Source organism: Eumetopias jubatus, unplaced genomic scaffold (genome assembly GCF_037043125.1).
Source record: "Eumetopias jubatus isolate StellerSeaLion01/CBP00866 unplaced genomic scaffold, mEumJub1_p1.0 scaffold_3, whole genome shotgun sequence".
In the NCBI taxonomy this organism is placed as follows: Eukaryota; Metazoa; Chordata; class Mammalia; order Carnivora; family Otariidae; genus Eumetopias; species Eumetopias jubatus.
Window position 1 is genome coordinate 185,603,768 of NW_028274809.1, and position 26,284 is coordinate 185,630,051.

The following is a 26,284-nucleotide window of genomic DNA, read 5'->3' on the forward strand; positions in this document are numbered from 1 at the left end:
AAGCATGCAGAGTATTCCATTTTTTCCTACATGGACATTTCTTACAAGATAACCTATACATTTGAGGATTTCTTATGATATAAACTTGAATGTTGAGGGACAGAGTGGCATGTAAGTAACGTATTTTTTTATTTTTTATGCTTTTTGAGAGAGCAGGAGCTAGAGAAAGAGCAGGGGGAGGGGCAGAGGCAGAGGGAAAGAGAATCTCAAGCAGACTCCCTGCTAAGCATGGAGCCTGATATAGGGCTTGATCCCATGACCCATGAGATCATGACCTGAGCTGAAGTCAAGAGTCAGACACTTAACCAGCTGAGCCACCCAGGTGTCCCAGGTAATGTATTTTTATAAAGACCAATACCAGAAATTGGTTTTGGTGTAACAGTAACATTTTAAAGAATACATTAATATAATCCCTTTTGAGAAACGTTTACTTAATTGTATATTATTAAGTTGTAGGCTTCTTGGGGACATTAAGGGCCATTTAAAAGAAACTGAAAGTAAATTAATAGTTTGCCAAATACTGTATCCTAGCTAGTCCATTTAGTAGTAGGTAGATGGAGACTCAGTGTCCTTTACGTAGCAGAAACCTGAATATACCCACTGATACGACAGTTGGAGGAAATACTAAAGCAGTCATAATCTGAAACTCAGACAAACCAAATTCTATGGAAAAAAGTCACAGAAATGTTTTTAATATACTAATACCCTGAAACAGAATCCTATGTCCTTTGTTTTCACAGGCTAAGAGAAGGCACAGAAAGGATTTGGCAACCACTGATTCCAGAAAAACTACAGAGAAGCTTTTGAAAACATTTTTGAAAAGACAAGCTATCAAAACTGCCTTAAAAAGCAAAAGGCAAGAGGCAAATTACATTAATTTTAAAGATTAAAGGCTTTTAACTTTCGCTTTGAATTCTTGTGGTTCCCTTTCCTTGATTTTAACTCGGCAGATAACAGATGGTGAAATCAGAGGGATAAGTAGGCCCGTTTGACCCAGTAATTGGAAGTCGTGAAAATTCTCTGTTAGCTGAGAGTCAGCTTGGATACGGAGAGAGAAAAACCGTAGTGTTGCGTTGCCCGCACTTTGTACTTTCATAAGGCACGTCTCCGCGCCTGCAGTTGAGGCTGTGGCCAGGTGCTGGGAGCCGCAGGAGGCTTCCCCTTTCTCTCGAGGCCACGCTTGCTTCCTACAGCAGCGGCCTGGGCAGCCTGGGCAGCAGGGAGAAACCTGTTCCCGCCCCGTGGTTTTCCCCCTCTCACCCCGTCAGCAGGGCTTGTGTAAGCAGGGGAGTCTTCCTGACTCAGTGTCCTAGTTCCTGTCACCTCTGCCTACGTCTGTGTGTGTTTTCAGACATGAAGCACTGCCCAGTCTTACTCAAGTTCAAAGAGAAGATGACATCTATGTTTTGCCACCTTTACAGAAGGAAGAGAAAAATAGGTAAATGTTCAACTATTTAAAAATAGTAATTGTCTATGTATTCAGACAGATACAGACCTTTGTGTTTATCTACATGTTAAGGCATGTGGGAATTAATGCATCTGCAAATGCATTCTTGACACCTTTTAGAATGTTTTTCAAAGACTAAATTTTTTAGTGACTAACTTGCCTTGTGTTTTGGTAGTTTGTGCTGGTTTGTCTCTTCATTCTGCAGATCCTGTGCTAGCACTGTTCGTGTGTAATTCCTGAAGATGTGGATTTTCATGTTTCCTACCCTTTGCTTTTACGTACTATCTCTACCTGTTTCTCAGCCTGTGTCTTCTGACTCTTACCACCACGCCAAGAGACCATACACAATGTCCTCCTTGCTAAATCCAGTAGAAGCTCTGCAGGTGTCAGCTTACTGTACTTTTTAGTGGCACGTGTCTCGGCACCTGTGCTGTCCTGCTGTCTGGGAACCTCTCCGGCCACTCTTTCTCAGGCTCCTCTGTGGACTCTTCCTCTGGCTCTCTGTTCACTGTCAGCTGTTTCTGTGGCTGAAGTGCAGGCGGAGGGCCTGGCAGTGTGTCTCTGCCCCCACCTGCCTGCATTCCTTTCCCAGGGGCTTCTGAGACACCAAGTGGCTTTTGAATCAGGCCAGTTCTGTTTCTCTTCATCGCTGCCACCATCACCCTTGCTTGAGGTACCATAAAGGCTTCCACACTTCTTTCTCTGTCTTTGTCTTTGATCTTCCCTTTCGCTGGAACCCCTACCAGTCAAGTTCAATCTCTGCTTTGTGGTGTAGAATCTGTTAAAACCCAAACCTGATAATGTTATTTTGGAGCTTGAAACAGTTCCTAGCTTCTCATTTCTTTAGGATAAAACTCCAGCCTCTTAATCACATGCCTCCCCTACCTCACCAGGCCCTCTTTACACTGTCTCCAGGCAGGCTTTCCTTCCCTTGTTTCCAGATGTTTATAGAACGTAGTGTTTCTGCCTGGAACACTTGTCTCCATGAACGTTCTGCAGACCCTACAACTAGACCCCTCTCTTATTTGTGGCTAAGTCCAAGCAGTGCAGTTGCCAGAGACTCCAGGAAACTTTAGGGACCGCCCACCCCCCCAATTGGAGAGAGGTGACTCCCCTTCTTGCAACCTGGAGCAACCTGCTCCTCCCTTGTGATGGACATCATCAGATCCTACTGTAATTGCTCCCTGGTACGTGTCCCCTCCTGGCTCTGGGAACAATGATGGTGTGTTTCGTGCCAACCTAGTCACCATCGTAGCCCCTAGAACTAGTGGCCCCTTGCCTCCAGAGGTATTTTTATAAGTTGTCATTAAATCATAGATACTGTAAATGTATGCTTGACTTTCAGTTCAGAAGAAGAAGATGAAAGAGAATGGCAAGAAAGAATGAGTCAAAAACAAGCATTACAGGTACTTACGTAATTTTTGAATTCAGAATATATTCTGTTATTTGAAATGGGTGATATGAAAATGAATAATGAGGTAGTATGAATTTGTGGAAGTTCCTGATAAAAAATAGACACATGCCTTCTTTATTGTGTGTGTGTGTATACGTGTGTGCATGTGTACATCTGTACAAACACACAGGCACCCATACACATTTGTATGGCATTTATCATCATGCTTGTCTGGATATCCAAAATAAGCCTTCTTTCTTTTACAACGAATCAACTAAACAATAAATGGGTATAAATAGTAATACGTACTTCTATAAAAATATAGAAAACATACCACCCATAAATAACTTCAAGTAACATTTTGATATATATTAGCCCATTCTCCTGCCCCTCTCCTTATGGTTGAATATCCGTGTGTGTATTTGGGTATGTGTATGCATGTCAGGTGCACATGTGTGCATATATATGTAAACGTATGTCTGTGCTTATGTTCCAGTTCTCCATTGCTATGTAACTTGGTGGCGTGAAAACGGTTGTTTGTTATCATCCTCCTGCTGTTCTGGGGGTCCTGAGCTCAGTGAGGCAGTCCTGTCTGCATGGCTCCCATGTAAATGCAGGCTGACCATAGCTGGGGCTGGCATCCCCTCCAAGGCTTCCTTACTTGCATGTCTGGTGGTTGACACTGGCTGTCAGGACACCTGCCTGTGGCTTCTCCATGTGGCCTGCGTTCGCTCACGGCATGGCACTGTGTTCCAAGGGCAGGCATCCTGAGAGCAGTTGCCTGCCGGGACTCTGTGGCCTTTTCTAGTCAGCTTCGGACATAGCGCAGCCTCTCTTCCTACACATTCTGTCTGTGAGAAGCTGGTCAGTGAGGCCAGCCCTTATTTAAGGGGTGGGAATTAGATGAAAAGAGGTGTCAGAGAACCTGTGGTCATGTTTTAAAACCACCACCACACATATTTTAATGAATGACATTTTTACAAATTGAGGTTGTACTGTAATAAACAAGTTTTTGGAGTTTTTTTCAAGTTTCTTGAATAGTGGATAACATTCTTTGATTCCCAAGTTAACTGGTTTTTGTATGTTCCTATTATTTTGGTGCATCTGGAGAAAGACTTTTGCGCTACAACCTCAGGCTCCTTCAACTTGTAGAGGTTCTGCATTATTAGGACAGCAAATGGAGAGCAGCCTTGGTGAAGACCATGAACATCGTGGTCAGAAAGACCTGCACTTAAGTCCAGGCTCTCCTGTGCACTAGCTGTGTGATCTTAGACAAATTAACTTCTCCCAGGCTTTATTTCCCATCTCCCCCCCTTTTTTTGTGAAACAAAAATGATAATGATGCCTTCCTCAGAGGGCTGATGGGAACATTAAGGTGTTCCCTTTGTATGGGGAACGCAAGGGGTGTTCTGTGCATGACTGGCCTGTCCTGAGTGCTGACTGGTTGGCACATGCACATACAACATACCTACCTACAGGAAAGCACGTTCTATTATTTTATTTTCTTTACTAATGAAGAATTTTAAAGTACTTTTGGTAATTAGTTAAATTTAGAAAAGTTTTATACTTTTTCATGCCTGTGAATTTCTCACTTGTCTTCACTTCTGATTATGGGTGAAGAGCAAAACAAAACTAATCTAATTAAGGGAATTACAGATATTGTTCAAATGCATAAGGCTCATCCCTGCCTTAGGGCCTTTGTCGTTGCTGTTCCTGCAGCCTGGGATGTCCTGATCAGTCTTGTTGGTGTCTTTCAAGTCCCTGCTCACATGTCATTTTTTTTTAAGATTTTATTTTATTTATTTGAGAGAGAGAGAGAGAGCACATGAGACGGGGGAGGGTCAGAGGGAGAAGCAGACTCCCTGCCGAGCAGGGAGCCCGATGTGGGACTCGATCCTAGGACTCCAGGATCATGACCTGAGCCGAAGGCAGTCGCTTACCATCTGAGCCACCCAGGCGCCCCATCACACGTCATTTTTTAATGAGGTCTTCTCTGTCTATCAAATAAATGTTTTCTCTCTTCCTGTTCTCCTAATCAACTCTCTTATCAGATTAACCCACTTTATTTTCTTGTTCATTTATTTATTTGGTTATTCTGTCTTACTCTACCCCTAAGAGTAGGGACCTTGTCTGGCATGATCTGCACAGTACCCTAGCACCTAGAACAGTGCCTGGCACATTAGGGGTGTCTGGTAAGTACTTTTTCTTCAGAGTGAACCAGTGAGTGAACAGCTACATTCCCCAATCTGCCTATTCATTGATTATTGCAGATTATGTACAACTGTGTTTAATCTGTTGTAGATTTTGTAGAACTATTTATCATAAGTGCAGTAAATATCAGGGTAAATAGAATTAAGTTTACAAAATGTAAATTTCATGGTTACGTTTTTACTCTTTACAGGAAGAGTTCTTTCATAATCCTCATGCCATAGATATTGAGTCTGAAGATTTCAGCAGCCTGCCTCTTGAAATAAAGCATGAAATCTTGACTGATATGAAAGAATTTACCAAGCGAAGACGAACCTTATTTGAAGCAATGCCAGAGGTGAAATAATACAACAGCACATTAATCCTTAGAATGCTTAGAGCTTCAGCAAAATTTTTTATTAGAAAAAAGAGGAAATTGATAAGTATTACTTATATAGTATCTGTTTCTAGTAAACAGCATTTGTGTCTCAGAGATTCTGTGAAGCATCATGTATTTATAAGTTTGAACTTATGCATATTTCTTCAAAGAAACCTTTTGACTTTCCACTTAAGACCGGGTCTTGGGATGCCTGGGTGGCTCATTCAGTTAAGGTTCTGATTCTTGATTTCAGCTCGGGTCATGATCTCGGAGTCATGGGATCGAGCCCCTGCATCGGGCTCCATGCTCAGCACGGAGTCTGCTTGAGATTCTTTCTCTCCCTCACTCTCCCCTTGCTTGTGCATGCTCTCTCTCTCTCTAAAATAAATAAGTCTATAAAAAATGAAATAAAAACCACGAGGTCTTATCTCCTGCTCTGTGTTCTCATAACACCCTATAATGTCTCTTTATGGTTCTTAGCATCCAAATGTGCCCGTTTTGTCGCTTCTGTATTTTCAGCACCTAGGTCAGTATCTTTCACATAGTAAGTGTTCAGTGTATGTTTAGTGGTTCAATTCTTAGGTTAGTTCATAAAAGTTATTTTAACCCATAATATGCATTGTCTGTAGAATACTAATAGTAATATAGAATCTAATCTAACTTGATATTCCAGGTGTCTCTTCTTTGGCTGCAGGCCTAGAAATGCAATTGGACCTTCACCTTCCCTCTTCCTCTTTCTAGACAGAGGTAATAGGAAATTCAGTGGTAAATTCTTCAACTTGGAGCATGTTCTGGTGGCTCTACAGCCACAGAAACTTGGAGCAGGTGGTGTGCCGAGTTGGGGTCAGGCTTGTCTCCTGATCATGGTACACCATTAATTACTACTGCTTTTAGTGGGTGAATGAGCTTTGTTTTCCTTTCTACTGCTACCACCTATTATTTCTCACATCATTCTCTAACTCACTGTAGGACAGAATGTACATTTTGCAGCAGCATTGTTCCTAATGAATGGATGTAGTGGTTTTTTTTCTATAAACTTTTGGACATTTCTTAAATTGATACCAAAATATGAAAAAGGTAGACAGGTCCTATTTCTTTCTCTGTCAGTCCTTTGGTTTTTCCACAAACATTGTGAACATAGGAAAATGCTAAGGTGCACAGAAATGATATAGAAAGGACAGAAGTAAATTTGTTTTCATTTCAGGGGAAAAAATCCAGGCTTAGCCTGTGTATCAAGCACTTTATTTCTTGAGTGTGAAAGGATCTCGGGCTGGCCTTTGAGGAAATGGAATTTGGGTTATGTAAACAACGTTGGGAAGGCATGGGAAGAAGGGAGATTGTCCCTAATGATTTGTTCCCCTTTGTTCTTTTCCCATCATCATGGAGCCTGGGATTGGTAGATGGTAGGGTAGAGGGTAGTGTGGCTCAGCAGCCCATGGGACCTGTAATTCTGATAGGGAAGAGAGGGTCTGAGTCATCCAGGGTGGACCTCTGTATCATTGGGCAAATGCAGTATTGAGAATAGTAATGATGGTAAGTAATAACATAATAGCAATAGAAGCAGTGTAGTGTTGGCAACCTGTTTTTGATCCCACATCTACCACTCACTAGCCTTGCAACCTGTTTGTCTCAGCTTCTTCATTTGTAGACTGGAAATAATGACATAGGTCTCATGGGGTGGTTGAAAATAAAATGGGATGGGCGCCTGGGTGGCTCAGTTGGTTAAGCGACTGCCTTCGGCTCAGGTCATGATCCTGGAGTTCCAGGATCAAGTCCCGCATCGGGCTCCCTGCTCAGCAGGGAGTCTGCTTCTCCCTCTGACCCTCCCTCCTCTCATGTGCTCTCTTTCTCTCTCATTCTCTCTCTCAAATAAATAAATAAAATCTTTAAAAAAAGAAAAAAAGAAAATGGGATGATGCACATAAAAGCTCCTAGAAGAATGGCTTCACAGAAAATGCCTTATAAATGTGAACTATTATCATTATTAACTGTGATTGCCATGAATTATTAGGTGTCTTTTATGGATCAGGGACTGTGCTAGGCACTTTACTTGCATATTTTTTTAAAGATTTATTTATTTATTAGAGAGCGTGCACGAGAGAGCATAAGCAGGGTAAGGGGCAGAGGGAGAGAATCCTCAAGTAGACCCCCCCACCCCGCCCCGAGTGTGGAGCCTGTCTAGATTTCATAAACCGTGAGATTATGACCTGAGCCGAAACCAAGAGTTGGATGCTCAGCTGGCTAAGCCACCAGGTGCCCCACTTTACTTGCATATTTACTTGCGTTCCAGAAGGTTATCTATTTATTAAGCCATAATCAAAATGTCACAGTGCTTGGCATGCATTACTGCTTAATAATTATTTTTTGAATAAACGATTAAGGCACAAACAGTATCCATGATTTCTTTTGCCTAAATCTTTTTGTTTTAAAGATTATTTTTTAATAAGGCAGTTACAGTTTTTTCCTTAGTATTCAAATTTTACTGTTATAATATGAAAATGTCACCAATGGAAAAAATCAATTGCTCTCTGTCTTTTTGTGGGGAAAAGGATGGAAATGTGGGAACATTATCTGTATTTAATACAAAAAAATAATTTTACTTATTTTATTTTAGGAGTCTAATGACTTTTCACAGTATCAGCTCAAAGGCTTGCTTAAAAAAAACTACCTAAACCAACACATAGAAAATGTCCAAAAGGAAATGAATCAGCAACAGTCAGGACAAATCCAAAGGCAATATGAAGATGAAGGGGGCTTTTTGAAGGAGGTAGAGTCAAGGAGAGTGGTCTCTGAAGATACTTCACATTACATCTTAATAAGAGGTATTCGGTACCATCACTTACCTGATGGTTAAAAACCAAAAATATGTTATGTCTCTGAATTCTAGGAACTACCACCCTACTTATGTAATAATAAATATATGTAGCTATTAATGGATTACCTACTATTGTATCAACCCTTTTTGTTTTTATTATTTATTTAAAATTTATCTATTTATTTACTCCCAGTATAATTAACATACAGTGTTATATATTAGTTTCAGGTTTACAATATAATGATTCAACAATTCTGTACGTTACTCAGTGCTCCTGTACAAACCCACGTTAAAATTAAATAACAAATTTAACTCTTAGTGCTGTTCAAATGAAAATTTATAACTTCATTCATGAGAACCAGTATTCTTTTATTCATCTTACTGGAAGTATATTGTCTCACTGTAAAACTATATAATGAGAAATGTTTTAATTTTTCTTAAGGTATTCAAGCTAAGAAAGTTGCAGAGGTGGGTTCAGAGGCTCTTCCTTCTTCCAGCGAAATGCACAGCAGGTCTTTTGACATGAAGTCATCTCCATGTGAGAAACTGAAGCCAGAGGAAGAGCCTGCTGCTACCCCTCCTTCTCCAAGAACTTTCCTGGACATGCAGACTGCCATGCTGGGAAGCAGCTCAGAAGAGGAGTGGGAGAGTGAGACTCAAAAGCAGTCTGATGTGAAGAATGCACCTGTATCACCGCTTACTCTCTTAGCCATTCAGAAGGTCCTTGATGATGATGAAGACATGGAAGCACATGCTGGAAATGACGTGCAGGCAGGAGGGTCAGGAGTGAAAACACTGCTTGAGAACAGTTGCCATGAAGAAGTTGTTGGGGGCCTAAAAGAGGGAGATGGAGAAGGAATGCTGTTGCCCTCAGGACCCCATCTAACTTGTGTGAACTCTGCACATGAAACCAGCCCTGACAGTGACAGGAGGCTGGCAGACTCAGCTCATTTGTCCCGTCCCATCTTCTGTCCAGGCAGTGAATCTAGTGTTTTAAAAGAAGAAATGTCACTTATGCACGTGGTGAGTGAAACCTTTCAGACAAGCGATGAGTCTACAGTTAAGGGTAGAAAAGACCAAGTTCCTTCAGAAAGCACAGTGGTGATGCACAGCGATGCACCTAGACTCCAGGGTGGGAGACAACTGACACCAGTACCTTTGATGAGTTCAAGTTCTGTATCAAGAAATGAAACATACACCAAAGAACCTGGACTACAACAAGACCTTTGTCCATCAGGCCCCAAATACGACTCCTCTGTTCTTTCAAGTGATGATGAAGCAGAAGGTGAAAAAAATCCCATTTCTGAAATCATTGACACTGTCAGTTTGCAAGGAACAAGTAATACACAAAATGTCCCTTCAGAGGCAATAAGTAACTTGGAAAATGCAGTATCCTTTAATTCTAAAGAGCATGAGAATTTCCTGAAAACCATCCAAGAACATGAGACAGTGGAATCTGCAGACCAGGACTTAATTTCAGTTCCAAAGTCCATGGAGCCAATGGAAATGGACTCTGAAGAAAGTGAATCTGATGGTAGGTGCTTGTACTCTTCCAGATATACAGAACGGTAGGGTTTCACATCTCCAGGAACGGAGAGATCCTGCAGTGTAGTCTAGTTCCCACTTTTGTTCCAGTGATGAACGAGGAGCCCAGAAAGGTGAAATGACTCTCCCGAGGACACACAGCTGGTTCTTTTTTGTTGTTTTTAAAAGGAGGGAGTACCAGTTGGAAAAGGTGAAAGTGAGTCTTTTAGGTTTTTTTAACTTTTTTTTTTTTTTGAAATAATTATAAACTTAATAAAGTTGAAAGAATATTACAGAACATTCTGGTTCCTTCACCCAGTACCTCAATGGCTAGCATTTAACCACATGTGCTTTATCATATCTCTTTATATATATTTATATACATATACATGTTTACTATATATTTACATCTATACAGACTTCTCTATTGTCGATCCTAATTATTCACAGATTTCTTATTTGTGAAATTGCCTACTTACTAAAATTTATTTGTAACCCCAGAATCAATACTTAGCAGTAGTATCTTTGTGGTCATTCATGGACCTGCGTAAAGGGGCTAGAAGTTTGAATTGCTATACCACTCCCAGCTGAGGTTGAACAAGGTGTCACTCTGCCTTTGTGTGGCAGCTATCCCACAGAGGTGACCAGAAGGTTAATATGGGAGAGAGCAGTGCAGTGTAGACCAAGAAGCTCTGGTTCGGGTTAGTGGGATGGGGTTTGAATCCCAATTCCAGCACCTGTTAGTGGGGCAGCCTCAGACAAGTCTCTTAATACTCCTGATATTCATTTTCTCTTTTGTAAGATAAAGAAATTAGAATTTGCCAACATGGGTTGTTTTTAGGATTTGCAATTATAAATATATTTACTCTATGAACAAGGATGTATTCGTGGATTAAGTGTTCACGGTGACTTTATAGAACATACTGTTGTGAATAACAAGAATTGATTGTACACACACACAAGCTAACTTTTTTCCTGCTGTCTGCTGAGTTTCTCCATTCTTTTTTTTTTTTTAATTTTATTTTATTATGTTAGTCACCATACATTACATCATTGGTTTTTTTTTTTAAGATTTTTATGTATTTATTCATGAGAGACGGAGAGAGAGAGAGAGAGAGAAGCAGAGGGAGAAGCAGGCTCCTAAGGAGCAGGGAGCCTGATGCGGGACTCGATCCCAGTATCCTGGGATTATGACCTGAGCCGAAGGCAGACGCTTAACCATCTGAGCCACCCAGGCTCCCACATCATTAGTTTTTGATGTAGTGTTCCATGATTCATTGTTTGCGTATAACACCCGATGCTCCATTCAATACGTGCCCTCTTTAATACCCATCACCGGGCTAACCCATCCCCCCACCCCGTTTCTCCATTCTAAAGTTACTGTTTCTCCTTTGTAATTAGTATTTTATGGAAAGGCTGTGTAAATATGTTGTTCCTGAACAAATTTTTGCCCACTTATTTCAGCATTCATTGATGATTTTTACCTAAATAAATGGTTACTATGATGGCTGCCAAATGGCAGTTTTCTAATTCCATCATTCCTTACATATTTTTCAGCTTACGTCCTTTTATAAAAAGGAAGATCTTTCCCTCTTCCCCATTTACTGTTTTTTTAATATCCGTGTGGACTCAAGAGTTTATCTACTTTATTTAGTGATTTATGATGCTGTTGTACTTTATGGTTGGAGTCGTCCTGGCTTTGGCCAGAGGGGGCCCCCTTCAGGCTGGCTTCTGTGACTTTTGACAGTTCCCTCTTACAGTTTGAGCATTTCTTTACTTTCTGATCAAGACATTCCAGATTTATCTTATACTTTCCCTGCCCTGCCCTGCCCCGCCCCTGGATCCAGCCAGTTCACCAGAGAGTCCTAGGTCTCTCTGGTAATAGAGCATGATGTTTAGAAACCAAGATCTGGACCCTGAGTGTGCTCACTGGTACTGGAGTGGTCATTGCTTCAGGCCCTCTCAGGGACACAGCAGGAAGTATATTTATGTATATACACACAAGCATGTGCACACACCCATCTGTATTTATTTCTCTACAAATAAATACATATTTATATATAAATGTATATTTTCATGTATAAAAATCTATGAGTTCATACCGATACCTGCATTCCAATCCAACATCACAGATTTCATTTTAGCTTCCACTTTTGTTATAATTTCCCTTCTAACAGAAACCTTACTCCCATTGTCCTTAACATATTGACTTATTGCTTATTCTCTCTCAACTTGTAACCATCTCCTGGTCCCATTGGTGTTCTCCTTGGTCCTGGCTGTCTCCTTGGCCCCAGTCCCCACTCTGAGGTCTCCAGCCTACTCTGTCCTGATTGCATCCTGAAATCCATCCCCCTCCACCTGAAGCAAAAGAAGGGAATCACATTTCTTTTTAAAGACAAGGCAAGACACAGGAGAGGAGGGAAGGAAGGTGGAAGAGAAGAGCTATTTCTCCTGAGTACTTTTCCAGGATTCTTTCCACTAATTCACAGCTTTATTCTTTGCTATGTCCATAGTGAAATGAGAACATATAACAACATACATGACTGTTGACATCCTCTGATAATTCTCCTTTTTGAACTCTGAAACAACATTAGTTAACTTAGCATATCTGTATAAAGCTTATATGCAAATCTTTGAAAGCCTGGTTCCCAATTTCAAAGGTAGTGCCAGTTTATCTAATGGATAAGGCTTATTTTGAAGTTACAGGCATTTTTTAATAGTTTACAAACAACAGAATTTATTTTTCACTCCATAGTCTTTTTTTAAATATTATGTTAATCACCATACATTACATCATTAGTTTTTGATGTAGTGTTCCATGATTCATTGTTTGCGCATAACACCCAGTGCTCCATGCAGAATGTGCCCTCTTTAATACCCATCACCAGGCTAACCCATCCCCCCACCCCCTCCCCTCTAGAACCCTGAGTTTGTTTCTCAGAGTCCATAGTCTCCTCCCCCTCTGATTTCCCCCCTTCATTTTTTATTATTAAATTTATTTAATAGTAATATGTTAGCCTTACATGTTTTCTAGTAAATTCAGATCATTTCAGGGTAAAACATTTTGCAGGATACTTTGGAATGCTCTTGATGACTTTGGGATAATTTTAATGTTTCACTTGTAAATAAAGTGACCTTGTTATTTTGGTACAGGAAGTTTCATCGAAGTACAGAGTATAATTAGTAATGATGAACTTCAGGCTGAGTTACATGAAGCTTCTAAATCTCCCTCCAGACAAGATGAAGAAGAACTGATAGGAACTAAGAAGGAAGAAGCCACTTGTGACTCTGAGGGCCTCCTAAGATACAACTCTGGAAGTGAGGCTTTGGACACTGAGCCACATGAAGAAGCTGAAAAAGATGCAGACAGTTCACTCAATGAATGGCAAGATATTAATTTGGTAATAATATGACATCGAGTTTTAATTTACGGCTAAGAAAGAGCCAAGTTAAATAGCTTTTGAACTTGAAGGAGTTACTGGATGAACATTTATCAGATATTTGCATGCTTTTTTTCTTCTTAACTATTTTTTTGTAGTTCTGGGGATTGGGAAATCTAAGATCAAGGTGCAGGCTAATTTGGTTCCTGGTGAGAGCTCTCTGGCTTGCAGATGGCTGCCTTCTTGCCATGTACTCACGTGGTGGGGAGAGAGGGGGGTGGGGTGGGGGAGGGGGCTGGAGCGGGGGAGAGGCTACAGTCCTATCAAATTAGGGCCCCACCCTTATGACCTTATTTAACCTTAATTACCTTTTTTTTTTTTTTTAAAGATTTTGTTTATTTGACAGAGAGAGACACGGTGAGAGAGGGAACACAAGCAGGGGGAGTGGGCGAGGGAGAAGCAGGCTTCCCGCAGAGCAGGGAGCCCGATGCAGGGCTGGATCCCAGGACCCTGGGACTGTGACCTGAGCCGAAGGCAGACGCTTAACGACTGAGTCACCCAGGCGCCACCAATCTTAATTACCTCCCAAAGACACCATCTCCAGATGCAGTCACATATGGGGTTAGGACTTTAACAATGAATTTTGGGGGAACACAATTCAGTCCACAGCAAGAACCACATACAATAACACCTAAAAGCATAAAACACTTACCTGTAGAGCTTACAACATATGTGAAAGATACGTATTTCAAACTACAAAACACTGATGATAGAAATCAGGGAAGACCTAAATAGATGTGGTTTTGGATGGGAAGACCCAATATTATTAAGATATCAGTTCTCCCCAAGCTGATCCATAGATTCATAGAATTCCAATAAAAACCCAATGATGGATATTAACAAGCTGATTCTTAAAATTTATACGGGAAAGCAAGGAAGCTAGAGTAGTCAAAACAATTTCGAAAAAAAAAATTGGAGGACTTATACTACCTGATATCAAGATTTCCTATGAAGCTACAGTAATCAGGAGAGTATGATATTGGCTAAAGGATAGATACATGGATCACTAGAACGGAATAGAGTCCTGCAATAGAAGCAAACAACAGTAATCAAGACAGGTTGCTCTTGGCATAAAGATAAATAGATCAATAGAACATAATATAGAAAGTACAGAAATGGATCCATGCATATATGGAGAACAAATTTTCAACAATGCTACAAAGGCCGTTGGATGGAGAAAGGAGAGTCTTTGCACTGGCCCTAGGAAAAAAAAAAAAAACTTTGGTGCTGAGTGTGATATAGCAAAATCAACTCAAAACACATCACAAATTGTAGTTTTACAGTAACTCTTGAAACGAGGCAGTGCGAGTGTGAATCTTCCAACTTTGTTTTTTTCAAAGTTGTTTCACTTCTATAAATCCTGTGCATTTCCATATGAATTTTAGAATTAGCTTCTCAATTTGTATGAAACATGCCTAAGGTTTTGATGAGATCATATTGAATATACAGATCGATTTGGGGGGGAGTTAAATCTTAGCAACACTCTATCTTCTGATCCATGAGCAAGGGATATATCTTGATTTATTCAGATCTTTTAAAATTTTCTCAGCAGTGTTTTGTAGTTTTCAGTGTACAAATCTTACACATCCTTTGTCAGATTTATCTCCAATTATTTCATATTTTTGAGGGTATAGTAATTGACATTTTATTTTTTACAATTCATAATTTTTAGTGTAATTCGCAGAGTTATACAACTATCACAATTTTAGAACATTTCCATCCCCCCCAGAAACAGCCCTGTACCCATTAGCTGTCACTCCCTGTCCCTTCCTCTCCACCTCTGGGACCACTCATCTGTGTGTCTCTATGGGTTTGTCTTTTCTGGACATTTCATATAAAGGGGATCATACAATCTGTGGTCTTTTGTTTCTGGCTCCTTTCATTTAGCAGAATGTTTCCAAGGTCCGTCCATGTTGTAGCATGTGTTAGTACTCTTTCTTTTTATTGCCAAATAGTATTCCATCATATGGATATGAACCACCTTTTATTCATTTATCATTTGATGGACATTTAGGTTGTTTACGCTTTTTGGCTATTATGAATAATGCTGCTGTTAACATCTATGTACAGGTTTTTTTTGGGGATGGACGTATATCTTCATTTCTCTTTGGTGTACACCTAGGAACAGAATTGCTGGGTCACAGGTAGCTGTGTTTAACATTTTGAGGCCCCATCAGACTGTTTTCCAAGGTGGCTGCACCGTTCCCACCAACAGTGTATAAGGGTTCCAGTTTTTCCACATTCTCATCAACACTAATACTGGCCTTTTGATTCTGGTCACCCTAGTGGGTGGGAAGTGGTATCTCACACTGTGTTGTTGTTGTTTTTAAGATTTTATTTATTAGACAGAAGGAGAGAGTGAGCACGAGCAAGGGGAGTGGGAGAGGGAGAAGCAGGCTCCAACGCGGGGCTCGATCCCAGGACCCGGGATCATGACCTGAGCCGAAGGCAGACGCTTAATGGACTGGGGCACCTAGGCGCCCCTCACTCTGTGTTTTTTAAAAATTCCATTTATTTAAACTAAAACATGGGTGATTTAGTGAGGGAACTCTAAAGATATTACAGACCTGCTCAGAAATCCAAGTGGGAAACTTCCTAAGGAGGAACGCTTATTTGGTAATTTAGTCAGACTAAATGCAGGCTTTTTGTAACAAATGAGTTTAATTGGATCATTAATATAATTATCTACAGATAGAATTATTTTGCAGGAGGAACTGGAAACTCTGGAGAGCAGCCTGTTAGCACAGCAGAATTCATTGAAAGCACAAAAACAGCAGCAAGAACGGATTGCTGCTACCGTGACAGGGCAGATGTTCCTGGAAAGCCAGGTAGGTGTACAAGCCAGGCCTCCTTTAGCAATTCCTCCCGCTGGTTTTATTTAATGCGATTCCCCAAGGGGATGCCTTCGATGAAATGTGTGCGCACTGCTCCCATTTCTGGTCAAGGCCGAGTCCCGCATTTCCCCGGGGTCACGGCATGTCTCTAACTCTCCAGGAACTTCTTCGCCTGTTTGGCATTCCCTACATCGAGGCTCCCATGGAAGCAGAGGCACAGTGCGCCATCCTAGATCTGACCGATCAGACTTCTGGAACAATCACTGATGATAGTGATATTTGGCTCTTCGGAGCACGGCATGTCTATAAAAACTTTTTTAATAAAAACAAGTTTGTAGAGTATTACCAGTATGTGGACTTTCACAACCAACTTGGTAAGACTTCAGAGTATGAGTACTTTTTGAGATTTACCTTTAGAATTTGTATTATGAATTTTTTCCTTTCCAAGGAACTAGTTTGATGTATTAATTAGGAAATGGTGGGTCTCTACAAGTTTTCATGTAAATGATCTTTTGCTTCTAGAGAGGAATAGGATTTTTAAATTAGAATTAAGAAATTAAAACTCTAGTAATGTTTAGGCATTTTCTGCAGTTTTAATTACCTGACCTGCTTAGACTTTAACTGGTTATCCGAGATCTCTGGAGTAAACCAAAGGTGGTAGAGAAGGGAGGCAGTGAGCTCCATGGCCCCGTGTTAGTGTTTCTGGCAGTGATTCTTCATTTTTCCATTCATCTAACAAATACATATCGAGTGATTCCTGTATGCCAATTTTTGTTCTTGGCGGTGGGGAAACAGTGGAGAATACAAGTCTAGTACGAGAAACAGATAATAAACATAATCCATGTAGAAAAACAAAGCTGTAGAAGAGGAGAGGGTGACCTGCAGTCACAGGAAGAGCATGTGCTGTTGTATATAGAGCTGTGGTCAGGAAAGGCTTTACTAATAGGTCACTTTTGGGCTAGGGCCTGAAGAAAAGAGGTAGTGAGTGTGGTACATACCTTAAGGATGAGCATGTCAGACAAAGGGCCTAGAGAGTAAAGGCCCGGAGGCAGAATCTTGCTTGGTGTGTTCTAATAAAAATTTAAAAAATATAAAATGTTTTTACTTTTATAGGATTAGACCGGAACAAATTAATAAATTTGGCCTATTTGCTTGGAAGTGATTATACAGAAGGAATACCAACTGTAGGTTGTGTTACAGCCATGGAAATTCTCAATGAATTCCCTGGACATGGCCTGGAGCCTCTCCTAAAATTCTCGTAAGTTCTTTCTTAATTTCTTTAATTAAAATGTTTATGTAAATATCTGATTTAGGGTGCCTGGGTGGCGCAGTTGGTTAAGCATCTGACTCTTGGTTTTGGCTCAGGTCATGGCCTCGGGTTTCTGGGATCAAGTCCACGTTGGGCTTTGCGCTCAGCGCTCAGTGCTCAGCATGGAGTCTGCTTGGGATTCTCTTCTCCCTCTGCTCTTCTCCCCTGCGCAGGCATGCACACACTCTCTGTTGCTCTCTCTCTTTCTCTTGCTCTCTTTCTCTCAAATAAATAAGTCTTAAAAAAAAAAACAACCCAATTTAACAAACAGAACTATTATTTGTATCATGAAGTGTCACAAATCACCGGAATTGATTGGGTTACCAAATTTGTTTTCCCTTTCTAGACTTCAGTGAAATCAGAGACAATTTTTTTAGAGGCACCAGACTTATCCTAGTTCAAGGGGCTACATAGCCAGGTCTGTGGGATTCCATAGGCAAGTAGAAATTCCCATTTCATTCATTCAGATACGGATTGAGTGGTTGCTCTTGTGTCAGATGCCCTGCTAGGCTGGGGTAGACTTCTTCTCCGCTTTCCCTAGTTGACTAAGCCGTAGGCTGTGCTCTCAAGGAGCTCCACGCTCTTGGGGGGACAGAAGCAAACACGTCCCTGCACTTCCCTGTGTCGAGTGCTCTGAAAGAGGTTCAGAGTGGCATGGAAGTACAATGTTGAGAGCTTTACCTCGGGCCCTGCTGTCCCATTTCTTGCTGCGTGTACTCTGATGTGTTTAGTGATGGTGGTGCATTCCACCCAGAACCCACCATTGTGCTGCCTTTGGGGTACACTTTATGGAGTTTCTGGGACAGTGGTATTGAGGAGGATGTCTGTGAAAGGAGTTCCTTCTTAAGGTTGGTCCTCAATGGCATTTAAAAAAATTGGACTATAAGTCACATACCATAAATTTCACAGTTCAGTGGTTTTTAGTCTATTCACAAGGTTGTGATGGCATTTCTAACCACCAACTTGTCATGAGATACTATTTGGTAGGAGTTGATTTAATGGTTCTTTGGAGTTCTTTCCAGTTGTATCTCCTGTGTCTGAAAAATTCTGATGTTCTGGTCTAAGAATCAGTGATTAAAAATTAAAACTTAAATGCAGAAGTCGTTTTAATGTTTGCTCTTCTCTAGCTGTAGCACATGTACCAGTGTATTTATTTTACACTTTCTTTGTATCTCTCCTCATGATTTCCATATTATTGAGGAAATAATATACTGGCAGTAAGTTATTGGGTAGCTCATAGGTCATGGTATTTAAATAACTTGAAAAACTACAAATAACTTTACAAATAGTAATAGAAAAATTATGAAATATGAATTAAAAAGATGGTTACAGTTAACATTTTGGTTTATATAATTTTAGACTTTTCTGTGCGCAGTGTACTCAGACATTTTATATATATATATCTGTAGTCATACAAGTGTGTATTGTTTCTTTTTATGTTAACCTATAACTCATTTGGTGATAGAACAAGGCATACTGTCAACAATGTATAGATGAGTAACAGTTTTTAATGACTCCATAGTAGTCTTCTGATGTATTGTGATTAATTAATCACATGCCTATTGTTATTTCTTTTTTTTTAAAGTCTGAACAAACGTGATTTGAGTGCCTTCAGAGACATATTGTTGGGTTCTTATCTGATTATTATAGGATAAGTAAAAATGGTATTTAGATTTTTAATTTGCTATCCTGAATTTTTTTGTTTGTTGAAAATTTGCATTTCTGATAGAGTAGTGAATGCCTATTTATGCCATATTTCTTTTCTCTCGTTAGTTGGGTGGTTTACATTTTAGCCATTTCTGCTCTGGTTGTCCAGCTGGTGGCTGGCAGAGAGGAACAGCCGGAGCTGTTCCTGGCTCGGGGACGTGAAGACAGATGCAGTTAGAGAGCCTGAGGAGAGGTGGAAGAGCAGTGAAATTGAGAGTGTTGCCTTGCTTTCTTTTCTGCTTTCCCTTTCCCCTAACCAGACTCCAGCTCATCACCCCCCTTTAAGGTGGAGCTACTCTGGGCCTGCCCACTGAAATCAGCCTAGCTGTTTGGTTAGGCCTACACAGTGCCCTCTTTTGTGGAGCCTTCATTGTGAATTGGCTACCAACATTTATTTATTTTTTTAAAGAAGAATTTATTTTTATTTTATTCATTTATTTGACAGAGAGAGACACAGTGAGAGAGGGAGCACAAGCAGGGGGAGTGGAAGAGGGAGAAGGAGGCTTCCCATTGAGCAGAGAGCCTGATGCGGGGCTCCATCCCAGGACCCTGGGATCATGACCTGAGCCGAAGGCAGACACTTAATGACTGAGCCACCCAGGCGCCCCATAAGAAGGGATATGTTTTTTTTTTAAGATTTTATTATTTATTTATTAGAGAGAGAGAGAGAGAGCGAGTACACAAGCAGGGGGAGCGGCAGGCAGAGGGAGAAGCAGACTCCCCGCTGAGCAAGGAGCCCGACACAGGACTCGATCCCAGGGACCTGGGATCATGATCTGAACTGAAGGCAGACCCTTAACGACTGAGCCACCCAGGTGTCCCGGCTACCAACATTTAAATTAGGGGAGATTTCACTGAACATTTTTGGTTCTCCTGGGGGGAAATGAGATCTGAACACACTGGGCCCAAATGCCCAGATGTCCCTGGAAGAGCAGGGACAGAGAACGGCAGTCACCCCCACCAACCTGGCCCGGGCACAGATCCTTCCATCCTAGCACAGTCGCTCCCACTCCCTGCCGTGTTCCCCACAGTTCAGCTGACTGGCGGAGGCCATCTTTCATCTTTATGGCAGTGCCCGGCCCTCCTGCTTTAAGGAGGGGGAGATTCTCTCAGTGGGATGAATGCTCGGCATGTTGTGCTGCTCAACCTCGCTGACAATCCTGATTCCTTATCTCAAAGATGGAAATTCAAAAGAGAATAGGCGAGAATTATAGGTGTTCTCTTAGTGCACTCCTGGAAATGGTATTGTAAAACTGATGAAGACAGATCTTAGTTCCTTTTTGCCTTTTGATGCTGCAGTGAAGACTGCAGTTAGTCTTTTGTAATGCTAGGCGGCACTCCTGCACTGGTGAAATGAGGCACTGGCTGAGAGCAGATCAGAGTCCCATGTCCCACCTGGCAAGGATGGGAAGCAGTGCAACACAACAGAGAGTGTTTTTTTTTTTTTTTTTTTTAATGTTTCATTGAATGTGTAGATTGGTGAGGGTTTTCTTTGCTTTTAACTTTATGCCATTCATTCTTCCTAATTGTATAAATTTTTCCGGTTGTCCCTTGCCACGTTGTAAAATACTTTAAACCTCAGTGGCTTCCAACAGTCATTGATTTTTGCCCATGGATCTGCAGTTTGGTGAGGCTGTGTGGGCATGTCTTGTTGGGCTCTGTGTGTGTCAGGGGGCAGCTCAGCTGGGCTAGAGGATCCGCTGGTGAGGGAGCCATGTGTCTGGCCAGTGGTGCTGATGTTGGCCGGGAGCTCAGCCAGAACTGTGGGCCGGGGCCTCGGACCCCCTCCATCTGGACGCCCTCCATCTGGATCCCCTCCATCTGGATCCCCTCCATCTGGAGCTTCCTCACACAGCATGTCAGCTGCTTCCGAGGCAGATATCTTAAGGGTCCAGATGTGGAAACAGCAGGCTCTGAAGACCTGGTACAGCGTCCCTTCCTCCGTCACAGAGCCCACCCGGCTCAGGGAGGGGACATGCCCCACTTCTGGATGGGAGGAGAAGCAAAGGGTGTGGGGCTGTCTTTAACTTGCCATAGTAATTTCTGATCACAATGGAAAAACTGAAAAAGGAATGAAATATAAAGAAGAAAATGAACAGCTGTATCCTTGCTTAGAACCTTGCCTAACACAGTAAAATAATAGTTGTCATTGCTTTTATTATTTTAAATTGCCTTGTATATGTTTCCTTTCTTCACATATATGCATTTTCTCCAAAATTGAGGTTCTACTTTCTATAGAGTCATGTTCTGCATTTTTGAGATGTAACCTGTTCTTGGCATTTTTACGTATTATTAAATATTCTTGGGTCTGTTATTGTAGTTGATTTGAAGTAAATGATACAGATATGTGACCTCATTTTCCTGCTGAGAAAGAGCCCCAGAGAAGTTGTGGGCCCTGACGGGCGATTCTCAGGGTCTGACTGCACCAGTGCCCCCTGTGAAGTCTTGAGCAGGTACTGACTTGTGCTTGGGGTCGGTTTCTTCCTCTGTGGGGTGATGACAGTGGTAGGTAGGACTGTGCTCTGGTGACGAGCGGCATATATGACCACTGACATGGTGCCAGGCACAGAGTAAGCTTGCAGTCAGTGTTTGCCATGGTTCCTCTGTGGCTCATGGAATTTGTTCTGGGGCTTGAGTTTACATCTTCTAAGCATAGCCCTTTATCTGCAGTGCATCCACTATAATGTCATGAAATCTTGTCTCCTTTGCCTTGTAGAGAGTGGTGGCATGAAGCTCAAAAAAGTAAGAAGATAAGACCCAACCCATATGACACCAAAGTGAAAAAAAAATTGCGCAAGCTGCAGCTCACACCTGGCTTTCCCAACCCAGCCGTTGCAGATGCTTACCTCAAACCTGTGGTGGACGAGTCCAGGGGGTCATTTCTGTGGGGGACGCCGGATCTGGACAAAATTAGAGAGTATCCTTTTACCCCTTCGACCTAAAGGAGCACTGAGCCAAATATATGTTTTCCTTTGAGTTGGAGGGAACACTTGGATCAGCTTTTTCTTAATACTTTGTTTAAGATGCTCCTTTTTCTCTTTCCTTAGGTTTTTTTGTTTTTGTTTTGTTTTTGTTTTTTTGGTGGTAAAATGTACATAACAAAATTTATCATCTTAACACTTGAAGCATACCATTCAATGGCATTAAATACATTCATATCGTTGGGCAACAATCACCAGTCACCACATCCATCCCCATTCTTTTCATCCGAAAAGAACTGAAGCTCTAGACCCATTAACAACAACTCCCCATCTCCTCCCTTCGGACCCTGGTGACCACCAAGTCTACTTTCTGTCTTCAGGGTTTTGAGGACTTGAGTACTTCATACAAGTGGAATCATTCAGTATTGGTCCTTTCGTGTCTGGCTTATTTCACTGAGCACAGTGTCATCAAGGCTCATCCATGCTGTACCACGTGTCAGAATGTCCTTTCTTTTTAAGGCTGAATAACATTCCATTGTGTGGATATGCCACATTTTGCTTATCCATTCATCTGTTGGTGGATACTTGGGTTGCTTCCATGTTTTAGCTATTATGAACAATCTCTTTAGAGTGAAGAGGATCTTTATTTGAAAGAGGTAGTGATAAACATTCAAGGTACAACCACATAATTATTATTCATTCTGAAAGAATAGAAAAGATGATTAGTTTTATTCATTCTTATTTATATGTTCCTTTTTACATATTTAAATCATCATTTGGATAGATGCTTAAATGTTTGCAATAGTATTAGTCTAACTACAGTTTTTTTCTCTCAAAGAAATATGTATGATATCTGAAACTTGTTTTTATTCTAAATGGTTAACCTTTTTTCAGAGTAACGAGTCTTTGATGTCCTAAAATGAGAGTTGGGTATGTTTTCTCTTAGAGGACATTGAACAGGAGACATGCCACATGATTATGTTGCAGTAGTTTGTTTTGTCATTTGTTCTCTTACCACTTTATTCTTTATAAATATGAAAATCTTTAGAGATACTGGGAATGGGATTACAGGTGAGTTCTTTGCACCTTTTTATTTATCACTTGTTTAAATATCTTTAAAAACATGTAGAAGCCTTAACTGCCTGCATATTTTGTCAGCGTTATTTTGGGTGGAACAGGACGAAGACAGACGAGTCTCTGTTTCCAGTATTAAAGCAACTGAACGCCCAGCAGGTAATCATGGCAGCTCTTTTCCTAACTTCAGGGTGAGGAGTGAACCAAGAAAGGCTGCCAGTAGCAGCTATTAAAGACCCGTTACTCTTTTATTTTAGAGCATGTAACATACAAAAATATTACACTTTAGATAAGAGAACAGAAGAAAACAGAAAAAGGGAAAACTGCACTTTGTCTTCATTTCTCAATTTCACTCTTAGGGCTGGACTTCCGTGTCTGTGCATGTTCATTCTGCCTTTGAAAAAACCAGGCTAATAATGGATTGCATACTGAGATGTTTATGCTTGAATATTTTAGTTTTTCAGAGCTATTTTCATTTAAAAAAATTCTGGGAAGTGTCCAGTCCAAAGCAAATCCTGATCATTGAATTCTCTTCGAGTACAAATGCTCCTTCATTCTATAAATGAGTCATCATCACTATGGCATGTTGGCAGGAGAGATTTTTGAGATGAGGCCTTTGTATGGCTCTCAGTTCTCTCGTGGGGTGGGTGTAGGTCATCGTGTCTCGCTTTATCTGTGAGTATATTCCCACCCATACAGAAGATTGTTCTCACCCCAGGAACAACCTCCAAAATATATGTACAGGTAAACCACTTAGTAGTGAGACCATATCCTAGAAAGTACATGTATTTAAATCTATTGTCGTTAGGTTTGGTTAATTTAGAAACAACATAAATAAAACTGAGGTGGACGGCCTTTCTGAAAAGCGTCTCCCTTGCTTATGTGATGACTTTCTGTAATGGAGCCATTGTATGCCAACAGCCAAGGAAAGCGTGTCGGCTTTGTGATGATTACTCCTTAATTTCAGGTACATTGTGTTGTAATATGTTTCTTCCTTTACATTATAGAAGTTATATAAATTTATTTCCCCAAAATTAGAAAAAAGTGAATTAAAATGATCCATTATTTACTTTCTCTGACAGATACTAACATATAGGTTTATTTTCTTTTCCTCTCCCCCCTCCTTTGCACATATATTTGTTATCATACATAAATGCAATTTGATCTATATAACTCCCCCTCATACTTATTAACATAAGATTTTTTCTGTATATTGCATGGTTTTCATAATTTCAAACGACCAGATTACCTTGCATCAAAGAGGTTTCACTTATGGGTTCAGCGCACTTAGTGGACCCTTGATTTTCAGGTTTTCATAAATAATGCTGTGATGAACGTTAGGCATAAAACTTTCTCCACAGGCAACTATTATTTTAATAATGTCTTGCCAAATGTGGATTTGCTAAACAAAGGCCATGACCGTTTCCCAGTATGCAGTGTGGGTTGCCTCCTCAACGAACTGCACAATGACCATGTTTTGAAGAGAAGGGAGGAGTGGAATTTAGACACAGACCGCACGAAACTGTGGTACTCCAAAAGAAGTTGGCATATTTGGCTACTGAAAAACACCTGACTCTCTCTGAGTGCCTGGGAAGGGGGTTCTTATTGGAGATGTGGACGGAGGGCTTAGGTGACAGGTGGTGAGGACTGCTTCAAGTGTGATCTAGAAAATAAAATTTACTCTCAGTAAATCCTGAGGGAGAGATTTGGCTTTTGAGAGGTAAGGAAGGCACCTTCTCTGAAAGAGTCATCCAAAGCCAGTGACCAAGGTGGAGCTCTTTGATTTGCTTCAGAAAGTTGACTGACTTGCCTGAAATTTTTTTTTTTTTAATCATTTCATTTCATTTTTTTAGACGCAGCTCCGAATTGATTCTTTCTTTAGATTAGCTCAACAGGAGAGACAAGATGCTAAGGGTATTAGGAGCCAGAGACTGAACAGAGCTGTGACTTGTATGCTGAGAAAAGAGAGAGAAGCCACAGCCAGCGAAATAGAAGCAGTGTCCGTTGCCATGGAAAACGACTTTGAGTTCCCTGATAAGGCAGAAGGAAACACCCAGAAGAGAAGCCTAGCAAATAAATGGAAAGAGTCATCAAGCCTGAAAAGAAAGAGGCTTTCTGACTCTAAGCGAGAGAGTAAATGTGGCGGGTTTTTGGGGGGGGCCTGCCTCTCGCCGCCGTCATCTGGGACCTCTTCAGGTGAGGACGCTGTGTGTGTGTCTTCAGTGACCGTGCAGCAGGAGAGAGCAGCCCCGGAGTCACCTGGCCGCCGCCCGGGTTTGCTGAGCCCGGGTTTGCAGAGCGCAGCGACCCCAGCTCCCGCCAGCGACCAGGGCGTGACCAGCAGCAGCTCTAGTGATGATGACAGACAGGGCCCCGTGCCAGTGCTGGTGACCGCCAGATCTGTGTTTGGGAGGAGAAGGGGGAAACGGAGAGGTACAAGAGGAAGGAAGAGAACAACCTAATTAATTTAAGCCCATTTGTTCTCCCTCATCGGGCACAACTTAACATTTTGTAATGAATTTGTTGTGAGGAAATAACACAATTAAAAGTATGCGCACAATTTTTGTATTGTGTTTTTTTTTAAATATGGATGCACAACTTGACATTTATTTTTCTGACATGTTACACTTTTCTAGTGTTTTACATGTCATTGACTATTTCCTTGTATTCACAGTCTTTGCTCATGTTTCTATTATCATACAATGTTTGATGCTTTCCTACAGCATTACAAAAAGAAAGGATTTCTTTTCTTTTTTAAAGATTTATTTATTTATTTGACAGAGAGAGGCACAGCGAGAGGGGGAACACAAGCAGGGGGAGTGGGAGAGGGAGAAGCAGGCTTCCCGTGGAGCAGGGAGCCCGATGCAGGGCTCACCTGACCTGAGCTGAAGGCAGACCCTTAAGGACTGAGCCACCCAGGCGCCCAGGGGAAAGGATTTCTGTTGATCAGTAGTCACTGTCAGTCAGCATTTCCTTTGACTTTCTGACCCAGATGAGAAGGAATATATCCGTATTTCTTAATTCCATAACAGTGGCCATTTCCCACACCTATGTGAAGTCCTGCCCCCCCCCCGCCCCGCCCCAACTACTTCCCATTTTTCCTCAGGATCCACTTAAAAGAGTGGCGAGAGGGAACCTCACTGCTACAACATACTTTGAAGAGTATGTTTGCCGTACTTATAGCAAGATAATTAGGAAACCTAGATGGGGTGTGTGATTTCCCCTGTGAGCATTAACCAAACACAGAACCTCTG

General features: G+C 41.3%; 1 protein-coding gene across 2 annotated transcripts in view; it reads left to right on the forward strand.

Annotated features, from left to right (window-relative positions):
• ERCC5 (ERCC excision repair 5, endonuclease) overlaps nt 1–25,590 on the forward strand; it is a 32,485-nt gene extending 6,895 nt beyond the window's left edge. Inside the window, exons 3-15 of one of the 2 annotated variants that reach the window (XM_088021892.1) lie at nt 741–856; nt 1,352–1,438; nt 2,793–2,853; nt 5,242–5,385; nt 8,021–8,228; nt 8,664–9,755; nt 12,899–13,146; nt 15,894–16,013; nt 16,180–16,393; nt 17,133–17,277; nt 21,752–21,952; nt 23,115–23,189; nt 24,884–24,981. In XM_088021892.1, the coding sequence (XP_087878018.1) occupies nt 741–856; nt 1,352–1,438; nt 2,793–2,853; nt 5,242–5,385; nt 8,021–8,228; nt 8,664–9,755; nt 12,899–13,146; nt 15,894–16,013; nt 16,180–16,393; nt 17,133–17,277; nt 21,752–21,952; nt 23,115–23,169 (2,691 nt within the window). In that variant the 3' untranslated portion in view covers nt 23,170–23,189; nt 24,884–24,981. Of the gene's footprint in view, nt 1–740; nt 857–1,351; nt 1,439–2,792; nt 2,854–5,241; nt 5,386–8,020; nt 8,229–8,663; nt 9,756–12,898; nt 13,147–15,893; nt 16,014–16,179; nt 16,394–17,132; nt 17,278–21,751; nt 21,953–23,104; nt 23,190–24,883 lie in introns of both variants that reach the window. The other variant, XM_028112003.2, reaches the window with a different exon arrangement.
• Nucleotides 25,591–26,284: the final 694 nt, after the last annotated feature.